The sequence below is a fragment of the Cyprinodon variegatus genome, unplaced genomic scaffold (genome assembly GCF_000732505.1).
Source record: "Cyprinodon variegatus isolate N-32 unplaced genomic scaffold, C_variegatus-1.0 Scaffold231, whole genome shotgun sequence".
In the NCBI taxonomy this organism is placed as follows: domain Eukaryota; kingdom Metazoa; phylum Chordata; class Actinopteri; order Cyprinodontiformes; family Cyprinodontidae; genus Cyprinodon; species Cyprinodon variegatus.
In genome coordinates, this window is record NW_015150684.1 from 1,034,156 (window position 1) to 1,046,434 (window position 12,279).

Here is a 12,279-nt window from a genome sequence, read left to right on the forward strand (position 1 = left end):
CCAGAATCAATTTAGTCCCCGAGATGTTACCTACTTTATATGGTTATAATTGGTTCTTATTTATATGTGTTTACTCAAGAAATCCTTAGTAACAAACAGAATTTTAATTGAATGACTTTATACCACTTTGGCAACAAACATCTTTCCTAATTGTTAAAAGTCAGTATAAGCTGGTTCCAATGTTTTTCTCATTTTCTATAAGACTCACACACTGAGTGAATAAAAATTAACATGACGCAAAATATCAAGTATAAGAAAAGATTTTATTTCATTTAGACTCTAAATTTAAGAATGACAAGAGTGACACCTTTAGTCCTTTAATGTGCTCTATTAGTAGGCCACCATTTTCTGTAAAAGAAATCACAAAAACATATTAGGCTTTTATAAAATGTATCACATTAATATTTTGAACACTACAAATATCGGTGTAATAGCTGTTTTCAAAGCTCACATTGTTGATCCAGTCCAGGTAAGAGCTGACTTGAGTAAAGACAGTTGGCTTCTTGTGGTAGTTGCAGCTCAGTCCAGAGCCAAAGCTAACAATACCATGAACCTCCCAGGCTCCATCAGAGCCCACACAGTTCAGAGGGCCACCAGAGTCTCCCTAAATAGTCCCATAAAAACAAATAGTCAAAAAAGCACAATCTAAGAGTTTAAATGTGACACACCTATGTGCATATCTGAAAGGTTTCATGGATTTTAAACCTCTGCACGTTTCAGCACATTTTAGAGAGTAACATATTTACAATGTTTTAAGGTAATATGTAAAAATGTCACTCTGAAATTCTGATATTGACACATATTGATATAGGTCAGGTATTTAGGTATAAGTCCTGCTCAAAAGCTTAGTAGATAAATGATCAAAAGGATTCAAAGTTCTGAGAATATTTTTTTCATGAAAAAAAAAACAAAAAACTTATCCATTAATACCAACAGGAAGAGTGAGTGTTTATGGATTGACAATAAATATTACAGAATATTATTGTTTCAAACTCACATTACATCCTGAGACAATTCCGTCTCCACCAGCGCAGACCATGTTCTCCGTCACCTGAGAGCCCCACCAGTCGGACTGGCTGCAGGTAGCGTGGTCCACAACAGGCAGCAGAGCCTGCTGCAGGATGTCAGCAATGGGACCTCCAGCTGTGCACAAAAAAGATGCAAATTCTCTTTAGCTAAATACTGCTGGTAAACCACTAAATAGCCATCACCATTAATCTATCTTATTGTAACTTGGCTAATTAACAAATACATTAAGTCGGGAATAAACAAAGCACATGACCTGTATACAAAATTGTATACAATAACAATCAACCCTTCATGAAATAAGGTTTTAGAGCTCCTTTTTCAGTTTTTACATCAGTTACTCAAGTTTTATCAGCTGGCTCCATTAAAAATGATAAGAACAAGAAAAAAAAAGATACAGATTTCAAAACCACAGACAAATTTGAAATGAAATAGAAATGTGAAATATAAATTATACTAGATATATATATCAAAACTAGGATGCACAGATCATATTTTTTTCTGGCTGGTTTTATTGTTGAAATTGTGCTTGAGATCTGAATGCCAAATCAGATATTCTGTAAAAAAAAAACAAAAAAACAAAAAAACAAAAAAAAAACTTGATGTAGGTTGTTTAAAAAATATAATAGTTTTAAAATTCAACAGAAAATGTAGTATTTCTTTTTGCATTTTGGTATTGCTGGGGACAAAAATGCAGAAAACAGTAGCAAAGTAAATTCGATAAAGATAAAGATTCGGTAAGTAGGCAGAAAAAAACAACATAGCAGCTGACATAGTTAAACCAAGGAGTATTGTTACCACGTACTTTGACTAAATGAAGCTCCACAGGTTAATAAACAAATGTGAAAAAATTGTTAAAGACAGGGACATGGAGGCCCTTGGCTAAAAATAACACTAATAACAAAACACACAAGAAAATAATAAAACATACGATGCAACAATGGAACGAAAATTGTTAAACTAAACAACAAAGTTAGACATTCACAAGATTATCTAAGTTTATCTTTTTAATCATATGATCCAAATTATGTTTAACTTAAAAAAGGTGCATCAAAATATGTACTTTGGATGAATACATTAATTAACAGAAGTCATTTTTACATGGAATGAATAGGTGAGAGGATATATTCAACATTGAGCCTGCTGACCACCAGACAGAGCCACTTAAGGGAAAACTGTCCAGTGCCGGTCAGTGGTCAGTTTAGACAAGAGGCACTAAAGCTAACTGGGATTTATGAGTACCAGAATAATGATTTTTAAGAAATAATCAATATTTCATAAAGTCAAACATTAAGTTACTTAAAAGTGATTTAAATGTGCCCACTATTGAGTTAAAGGGAATCTGGATCATACTCCATCATTTTTGCAGTTTATGGAAGTATTCTTAATGTGTAACTGAATGCAACATGCAAATTCTGCATGCTAGACTTTATTAAGGATAACAACGGATGGGAAGCACAGACAGGTTAAATAAAAAAGCAACCTCAGATGATGATTTTCTGACCTGGCAAAATTAAATAAATGTAACTTACTGTAAAGACGACCCCATCCAGTCACATAACAAGGTGCATTATGTGGGAGGATAAAGCCATCAGCGGGAAGACAAGCAGGTTTGATGGTGTCAGATAATTCAACAGGTGCTTCGAGTTTGATCAGGGCAATGTCATTACTGTGAAAAAACATTCAACTTTAAAAGTACTCCAACTGTAGCCTTCTTTACAAATACAGTTCAGACCACAATGAGTTACCGAATGAAGAAAGAGTTCCAGTTCTCATGCACAATGATGTTGGCAGTACCAAGGAATGCAGAGCCATTTTCCTCCTCAATCAGGTTGTGCTTTCCCAGGGCCACTCTGTACTGCCTGCTTGAGCTACGAGTTGAAAAATCAGACGTAACAGAGATCTTTGTAAACACTGTATTCATTTTCTTTTTTTTTTTTAGCAACATGTAAAACAAAATAATTTTACATATAACACTTCAAGCCTTCATATTAATGTGTGACAGCCTCCCACCTGATACAATGAGCAGCAGTTAGAACCCACTGGTTAGAAATGAGGGTACCTCCGCAAGTGTGTCTCCATTCGCCGTTATTGTTGTACTGCAAGGAGATCTGTAAAAAATACCAATCGTTATCTTCACGTCCAGTTATCATTGTATCCGCTGGTGTTGATGTTGCTACTGTTTGAATAATTAAATTTCTGATGGAAGCTTTTTAATTCCTACTTTAATTATAAACTAATCAGGATGAGTTTTAAGTGAACTTTATTGCTTGACTTTACTGATATGTGAATACCTGCTATTAATCACTCACTTCGCTATTTAAAATAGCTTTTAAGCTTATTTATTTTCTTTACATGTCCAAATATCAGATCGAACTGCCTGAATCATTTCAGTGACCCTAAGTTTATAGGTCCCTTTAAAAGTTTTTAGCTCTTCGTATTATGTTTACCTGCCATGGCCAGCTGTGAGGCCTCACATCCTCTCCATTAACCACTCGGCTCACCACCGGCCGGAAGGTTGGATCGCCACACCCGTAGGCTAAAAGCAAAGAAATAAGTTAAAATAGCTAACTGAATCAGACTTATTTCATTTAGATATGTGGTGCAATGAATAGAGAAGTTAACATGACGAATAGAGGATAGAAAAATTTGTTGGTGTTTTTTTCTTACCACCAGCTACAAGCAAAGCAAGCACCACAAACTTCATTGTGTCAGTGTCTTCAGAGTTTGCAGCAAACTTCTGACATATTTATATCTTTCACCAACTTTCTTATGTAAACTGCAACTCTGGATCTTTTTCCTGGAAACATACCATGAGAAATTCAATGAATGAGGCGGAGCAATACACGCAGGCTAGCAGATGTAGATTTGGACTCCAAGGTTATGGTGTTTTGAGGAAGCAGTTTCTATTTGTTCCTCTAACTTTTCCAGTATTTTACTGATTTGGACTTAATGTTGGTGTGACACACTGCCTTCATAGGTCACTTAACTACTAAAAAGACTACATGTGTGCAAATAATCGTTATCAGTATAAATCCAAATATTCTGTGAAGGCGGTGAAGAGGTGTGTGAAAAAAACACTCTCATGCAGACCAAGGAAAAAAGCATACAGGCTAGGAATACAGTTTCCAAGAAGTTCAAAGCAGAGTTAGGGTCCATTCTCACAGTTATTTGACTATATACGTATATCTATGTATGTAAAACACTCATATTTCCAATTTAAAATGGAAATAAATTGTCATTTGTGCAACTCAACTCAGAGTGCCTGCGCACTCTATTATGATGTATGCTACAAATAGGCCTTTATTAAAAAAAAAAAAAAAAAAAAAAACATGATTAATACCCACACTTTTTAGAGTCAAATGATCTTCCATCAATTGGTTTTCAACAAGTCATTTAGCAGTCACAGTTAAATGGGAACAGCTGTCCCAGTCGGAAGAGACCAAAAGCGAACTTTTGCCTGACATACAAAACACTACATGCAGTAGAAAATGAATCCTTAGCAAGCCATCACTGCAGTGACACAAGGTGGTACAGTGGCAGCCCTAGCCATACAATAGTTTTATTCTATTTCATGTTAGAAGACAGATTAAGCTTACAGTAAGTTTGAAAAAGAAAATAGTAAATGATACCAAAGACTTGAAAATGGGTCCACATTTTTAATTCCAAAACAATGACCCCAAATCTCCAGTATATATATATATATATATATATATATAAAACTGTATTCGGAGCAAATGTAATTTCCCTCTGGGATTATTAAAGTATTTCTGATTTAAAAAATAAAAAGCAGAATCCTGTTTTGGAAAAGCCTACCAAAGTCCGGGGGTAAATAACTAACTTACTGTTCATAAACATCCTCCTCAATCGATCTGACTGAATATTTTTTGTAAGAAAATCAGGACATAATCTTCAGTCTGCAGTTATGAAGAGCTTGTATAGTCAAAGACTGAAGGACTTGCAGCTGTAACTCCAGTAAAATACTTTTTCTCTGTTCATTGACTCATAGAGGACGTATCTTATCATAGTGGAAGTATACAAGCACATTGAACACTTTTAACATTTATATTTCTAGAATATTATTAAGATTGTAACTCTGTTTTCTTTCATTTTGCAACTTCAGACATTTTTGTCTAGAGGAATTTACTCTTGATCAATAATACAAACTCCCAGTCCCACATTTTAACATTCTTGTTAAAGTTTTTAACTGCAAATGAATTAAAATATTATGAGTACTTTGAAATGCTTTGTTGTTGGTAATGTAAGGCAAGTTTTCTCTTTTAACTTGGTTCACTTCTTGACATGCAGATCAGATTATATTAGACATTAAAGATTTCTTTTTAACTAAAGATGAAATTATAGTAAAACACACTTTATTTACCCCATATAACCAAATGAGAAGTCTTTATTTAATAAAAAACAACAATACATCAATGAAAAAAAAAAACTAGATTTAGTACAGTTTCTCAATAAAAGTGTTTTCTAAGCTGTTAAAAAAAAAAGCTGAGCACACCAGACGACATCTGTGTGCTTCTCACAAAGATACAGTGGACATGGGAGAGATACGATGCATTTATTTTTACCTTATCTTCAAGGCTAGATTTGCTTTTCCAGTCAAATTTTCCTGGCTTAAGCTTAGAAAACTGTTCACAATTTGTTTGATGTGCCTACAATGATATGCTATATAAAGAGCTGCAAGTCACCATAAAACTCACTGACTGTCACAATGATGTTTGTGATCTTGGCCTTGTTTGTTGCTGGTGGTAAGCTAACTACGAAATTCACTGACTACAAAAATGTGTTGCTGAATGTCCTAAGCATGAGGCTGTAATCCAAATGTATTTTGGTGATCTATAATTTGCAAGAATAACAATGTTTTCTACTGTGCTGTTGTCTTGTAGCCTACGGTTGTGGCGTGCCCACCTACCCCCCTGTCCTCTCAAGGGTGGTTGGTGGAGTAAATGTCCGTCAGAACAGTTGGCCCTGGCAGGTATTTACAATTCAAATAAGATTATATAACTTGGATTGTTTCCTCAAATTATGAAACGTATGTGTGAATTTTTTATGCTCTTCTTAGGTGTCTCTGCAGTACAAGAGTGGTAGTTATTGGTACCACACTTGCGGTGGTACCCTGATCTCCAGTGAATGGGTTCTTACTGCTGCTCACTGCATCGGGTAAATTAATGGCTGTCAAGACAGCAGTTAACTTGTATCGATTTAAACTATGCAGACAAATTTTCTTGGCTGTTTGATTCTCTGTCATTACTATCACTGTTTCCCCTTGAGATGGCTCAATAATTTGTAATTAAAATCTGTGCTTTTATTTTTATTATATGAAATCAAAGAATGTTGTAATGCTTTATATGCCTTTGTTTTATTAGTTCCTTACTTATGTAATTGTTTTATATTAGTAAAGATTTTTATTGAGTACATTTTCTCATATTTAATCAGATATGTTTCTTTGTTTTTCTTGTGGCAAAACAGAAGCCGCACCTACAGAGTCTACCTGGGAAAACATGACCTCACAGCCAATGAGGCTGGGTCAGTTGCCATCAGCCCCACAAAGATCATCGTTCATCCTAACTGGGACTCTTACAATATCCGGTAGGTAATAGCTTTTTCACAAAGTATTCTCAACATGTGAGGTTTAAAGAAGCTGTCACTGTTCGATGACTGTCGATTTCTCAGTACTGCATTATAACTGATTGTTTAATCTCTATTCCACTGTCTAGTAACGATATTGCCCTGATCAAGCTTTCAAGTCCCGCAACACTCTCATCCAGCATCACCCCTGCCTGTCTCCCCACCTCTGGTGAAATTCTGCCTGATAAGGCTCCCTGCTACGTAACTGGATGGGGACGTCTCTGGAGTAAGTCCTGCGGAAACAATAAGACGGCAGATAATCAGCCTTAACGTCATCTTCCATGCTTCATGTAACATTTTAAGCAGCAGTGTCTTTCATTATTCTTCTGAAGAGCAGTTTAACAGAAGTTATCAGGAATCTTAATGTGACCTTTAGGTTCAAATGAATAATTCATTATTAAAGTTAATCTCTAAATATGCAAGTAATATTAATTTTAATTATATTACATAAACAATTTTTGGACTTCAGACTGTATTCTGAAAAATATTGTTTTTGATAAAGCTGGTGGCCCCATTGCTGACATCATGCAGCAGGCCCTCCTCCCTGTGGTCAGCTACTCCACTTGCAGCAGGTCTGATTGGTGGGGCACTTTGGTCACCAATAACATGATTTGTGCTGGAGGGGATGGTGAGGTGGCTAGCTGCAATGTGAGTCAAACTATCTAAATTTGATCAACTTAATATTTGCCTTACTTGTGCCTGTTAACTATTTTAGTGATTCAAATTTTTCCTTCCCATCCTACAGGGAGACTCTGGTGGCCCCCTGAACTGCAGGAACTCTGATGGTTCTTGGGATGTTCACGGAATTGTGAGCTTTGGCTCAAGCTTGGGCTGCAACTACCCCAAGAAGCCCTCCGTGTTCACCAGAGTCAGTGCCTACAGCAGCTGGATGGACAGTGTGAGTGGAAAAATCTTGCGTGTATGCATATGGTGCTGCATGGTAGAGGAAACTATTTGGATGCATTAGAAATCTAAAAGATTTCTTTAAATATCTGATATTTGACAAGATGACCTGTTATAGTACTGATTTAAATAATGCTTTTATATTTTACAGGTTATGACATCCAACTAAAACGACTGGAGAACTTGATGACAGATGATTTTGTTGCTTGAGAAATAAATAAATGATTAAAAAATAACTATCTTTTTGCTTCAATCAGACCTCAAACAAATGCACTCACTACATCCAAGTGTATTACATATGCATGCAAGAATGACCAGTGTAAGTGAGAAAAATCTTACCATCAACTTACCAGTGTTGCTAAGTTGATAAATTATTTTTGAGTAGAATAATTTGTAATTAATAAAATTTTTATTTATCATTTAAATCAATGATAAATAAAAAATCTGACTACATCATGACAGCCTTGAAATGGGCATGGGCTCATCAGGTATATGCCATGAATGCTCAACGGCCACCCCAGTCCTAGCTGGTGTAAAAAATATCCCAAGGAGGTTAGAGGGTAGGCAGACAGACAGCAGAAATTCTTCTTACTGTGTGACTTAGAGTTCTTTAAATCTCCAGAACCAGAATGAGAAGACTGAGGACAGGTATGCACTTGAGATTAAAACACTAAAGGAAAGAACTTGGGTAGCAAAGTGTACATTTTACTTATACTCTTGCCCATATTTACCAGCTGTCCTTTATCTCTCATGTAGCAATAAGTATCATAACAATTTTCAAACCCACATATGTAAGGTTGGGTGGAGGTTTGAAGGACCAAATGCAGAGACTGAAGCTGAAGTGGTTTATTGTAGATTTAATATAGTTTCCAACAGAAGCAAAAGTCCAAAAACAAAATACTGAAATCCAGAAAAACTTACATGAAGGGTAAATAAATTATGATGAGGAACCAGCAAACAGTGACTGAACAAGAGGTGTAAATATGGGAGAGAAATCAGCAGACTGGGAGCAGGTGTGGACAGAGGAGTCTAGAAGGGAGCTCGGGGAAATGCGCTGACACAAGAGGGCAACAGAGGGCAAACAAGAAACACAGAATAACTCAAATACAATCAAAAAATACCTAGAATAACACAAAGGGAAATAAAACCAATGAAAACTCAAAGAGAATTTTTAAACAGAACCAAAACCATGACAACATACAGCTTTATAGCGTTCTCTAGGTGCCTCTAATAACTGAAGTGAGATAGACTGCATTTATTATTGTTAATATCCTCTTTTCTCTGATTTGCTGGACTAATGAAACCTTACCTGGAATGTTCTCAATGGCTTCAGTTTAAAGTATGAATTCATAAATATGCCCCAAAATGCAGAAGACCAAACAGAGAGACCAGGGTAAAGTTTAACAGGTTTATTTGAATATGGTGATGAATCCAGTGCTGCTCAGAACACTGTCAAACCGGAACTGGAAGGTGAGGGGAAGACACAGCAGTTAGTTCAGGCTCAGTGGGCTCTACTACCATCCGGACCCTGCCGCATCCCGGGCAGAGAGGGGTCCATGACCAATCACCACATAATGCACCCTGAAGCCCGGCCCATCATTTGCATATAAAGCATAAAAAAATAATAATAATAATAATAAAATCCAACCATGCCACATCAAAGGATTAGATATAGACTCCACATTGAACCCCCCAAAAACCCACCCACCATTGGATCCCAGACAGCACCATGAGAAAATAGAGGCACCAGAAGAATAAGTGTGAGCAGAACGGATGGCTTTTAACCTACTCAGTATTGGATTTAATGGCCAAGAAGACTCTAGGTAGAGGAACCTCACACTCTCTTCAATCAAAAAGCCTGTTTCAGAGCTAGTTATTCTCTAAAACTATAGCAAGTATAATTTTCAGTTTCTACCCTTTCAAACTAGTACCCCTAAAGCAGACTATAGTAACACATATAAATAAACACTGGTTTATATTATATATTATTTATTAATAACACACACTACAGAGTAATCCTAATATTATGACCTTGTCCTGATCTGTCATTGCTGACCCTAGGGCACACCACAGTAATCAAAACACCATGACCATTCTCCACATAAAGAACCCCAAAGCCCTGCCTGTCATTTGAATATGACAGCCCCTCTTATCCCCTAAAAAAACAATGTGGACCAAAAAGTATCACATTTAAATAAAACCCATCCACGCAACATCTTAGGGTAAGATATAGACTCCAGTTTAAACCCCAGACAGCACCAGAAGCAAAATGGAAGGCATAAAAAAACTAGAGGTGAGCAGACAAAACCTCTTTGACCCATAAGCTAATATCATATCTACCTGTTTAATAATAAGTATCATGAGTATAAGATTAACTTGATGTACTTTCAAACCAAGCGCTTATATCAGATTTTAGTTTCACATAGCATGCCAGTTATAATTTTAAAGTTTGCTAGAGGTCTGCAACCAGATTCTAGAATAAAAGCACTAGAGTGAGCTTTACATTACTCATCTTACTTGGTTGCAAGTGGATGCCCTGTAATCAGACACTAGCTTCGTATATAAAACACTTGTTTTTAACAGAACAAACTTGTTTAGAGCTCTGTAACCAGACTAGAACCCAGTGTTTTCCTATTTAATAAGACCACTATAGCATGCTGTACATTGTATCACTCACTTATCTGATTTCAGGCTAGTGGCCTGTAATCAAACACTACCTCCACATAGAACTAAATACTTACTTTTATTCTATTCTATTAAATATTAAGGTAGGCTAACTTTATTGACAACATTTTCAGATTAGACATCATATATATTTAGCTACTGGTGAAGATTCTCAGGCATCCAGGTCATAGACATAAAAAAAAAAGTAAAAAAAAAAAAAAAAAATCTCAGGCATCCAGGTCATAGACATAAAAAAAAAAGTAAAAAAACAAACAAACAATGGATTAATAATTAATAAAAAAGACAATTAAAGCTCTGAACTCAACACTAATTCTGACAATTTGAATTGGAACAGCGTCCTGGATGATAAACGAAACGTCATCAAACTTGGAAACAGTCCAGTGGATTGTTTTTTTTACTTTTCTGGAATATATATTTAGCTGAAACTTTATGAGTAGGTTACAACGCTTCATAATGGAGGAAACTTTAAGATCCTAATTATTTTCAAAAGACCTCGAGCTTTCTGTTTAATATTATACATTTACGCAGCTGCCAAGGCCTGAAAATATTAGAGAAAAGCACCTATTCAGGGTTATGTCATGTAAATAAATTTTATCCTCCCAATTTTATTTGAATCTAAATATAAAAAATGCTAAAGGCTGTCCTGCATGTTTTATATGTGTGTCTTCTTAACCACTCCTGAATCAAATGATTGTATTTCCTCCTCAGCAACCTCCTGAGTGATCAGTAAACTCAGCCTCTCAGCCGTTCAGTTAATTTTACAAAGGCAACTCAATAAAATCAAATACAGTCAGATTGGTAAAAGGTTTTCTATCTAATGAGGCTCTGCTGATTGCATTCAGTCATCGACATTGTAGGGTTTACTTCTATAGCAACAGCTTACATTGTGTTGTTGACTCTACAGCAATCCCTAAAACCGAGCACAAATTCAGCGACAACAGAGGATTAAACCTCCAGTAGAACCAGTGTGAGAGGTGCTCTGCTAAGGCAGGCTGGGGGTTCAAGTAGGGGGAAACAGACATAGATAAAGAGCATAGAAATACTGATTTATGAATACTTTCTACATTAAAAATGGTAAAGCTAAACTAGCTCCATTAGTGGCTCTTTGGAGTTAGAAACCTTTGCTCTAGAGAGCTTCTAATCAGCACTACAGCCTTGCCCCTCTGCCTATAGACTTTGTTATCCTCAATTCCATTGTTAGACCTTTAAGATTTTAGTTTGGCCTCCTGCGTTGTCCTCCGCAGCGATATCCTGTTTTATTGGATTGGTTTGCTTCCTTGTGGTTAATCCTTTTTCAACAAGGATTTTTTTTTTGTATTTTTGTGTTTTTATTTACTTTCGGTTAATTTGCCTCCATTGTGTGTTCCACACCTTTTTGTAAAATGTCATGTCCTCAGTGTCGGCTTAGATGTCTGTGCTAAAGGAAATTCTTAACATCTAAAACTTCAAAATCTAGCAGCAGGGTAAAGAAAAGCCACGGTGCAAGTTGCTACCTTAGTTATCCCTAGACCTGCAAGACACCTTAACATCTAAAAAACTAAATCTAGCAACAGGGTAAAGAAAAGCCATGGTGCAAGTCGCTACCTAAGGCATCCATACACCTGCCAGATATAAAAACAATCAACAAATTATATCTAGGTGTGACTGTTTTCAGAAATCCAGTCTTTCCACTTCCAATCATCCTCAGATCTGCAATAAAATACACCCAGCTTGTCCTACAAGATGAACCAAATTAAGATGATGAAGGGTTTGGTTCTTCTGCTTAATCCTCAGCTTCTCTTCATTGTGGGAAACTGTTGAAGCAGTTTAAGGAAGGTTCTTCTTAAACATCCCTCTCACAACAAGGCCTCTTCCCAGGGAGCTCATCTTCATCATCTTCCTCTCTCCTCCTCCTCCTGGAGACATATTCTTCTGCATGGACTCCTCTTGCTCCTCGTGGTTCCATGGGAGTCTGAAGTTGGGTGGAATCCTCTGGGTGAATGGAGGATGTGGTGGAAGGTGGTCATCATCTTCATCATCTTC

General features: G+C 36.3%; 2 protein-coding genes across 2 annotated transcripts; one reads left to right on the forward strand and one right to left on the reverse strand.

Annotated features, from left to right (window-relative positions):
• Positions 1-244: 244 nt before the first annotated feature.
• LOC107088855 (chymotrypsin-like elastase family member 2A) lies at positions 245-4,687 on the reverse strand. The gene is made up of 8 exons (XM_015381296.1): positions 3,697-4,687; positions 3,477-3,565; positions 3,040-3,137; positions 2,775-2,897; positions 2,559-2,695; positions 998-1,143; positions 452-604; positions 245-348 (listed from the first exon to the last, which is right to left on the reverse strand). The coding sequence occupies exons 1-8, from the start codon at positions 3,731-3,733 to the stop codon at positions 331-333; spliced, it is 801 nt and encodes a 266-aa protein (XP_015236782.1). The 5' UTR covers positions 3,734-4,687; the 3' UTR covers positions 245-330.
• A 1,065-nt stretch (positions 4,688-5,752) lies between these two features.
• Positions 5,753-7,812, forward strand: LOC107088856 (chymotrypsin-like elastase family member 2A). Its single transcript, XM_015381297.1, has 8 exons — positions 5,753-5,789; positions 5,928-6,016; positions 6,104-6,201; positions 6,511-6,630; positions 6,759-6,895; positions 7,172-7,317; positions 7,415-7,567; positions 7,724-7,812. The coding sequence occupies exons 1-8, from the start codon at positions 5,753-5,755 to the stop codon at positions 7,739-7,741; spliced, it is 798 nt and encodes a 265-aa protein (XP_015236783.1). The 3' UTR covers positions 7,742-7,812.
• The last annotated feature ends 4,467 nt before the right edge of the window (positions 7,813-12,279 follow it).

Excerpts from the sequence above, each read along its gene's own strand:
- LOC107088855 (XM_015381296.1), bottom strand. The coding sequence starts at position 3,733 with ATGAAGTTTGTGGTGCTTGCTTTGCTTGTAGCTGGTG. Across the intron at positions 3,138-3,476 it reads CTCACAGCTGGCCATGGCAG|ATCTCCTTGCAGTACAACAA; the intron begins GTAAACATAATA and ends TATTTTTTACAG. Across the intron at positions 605-997 it reads GAATTGTCTCAGGATGTAAT|GGAGACTCTGGTGGCCCTCT; the intron begins GTGAGTTTGAAA and ends GGGACTATTTAG.
- LOC107088856 (XM_015381297.1), top strand. The coding sequence starts at position 5,753 with ATGATGTTTGTGATCTTGGCCTTGTTTGTTGCTGGTG. Across the intron at positions 6,202-6,510 it reads ACTGCTGCTCACTGCATCGG|AAGCCGCACCTACAGAGTCT; the intron begins GTAAATTAATGG and ends GTGGCAAAACAG. Across the intron at positions 6,631-6,758 it reads TGGGACTCTTACAATATCCG|TAACGATATTGCCCTGATCA; the intron begins GTAGGTAATAGC and ends TCCACTGTCTAG.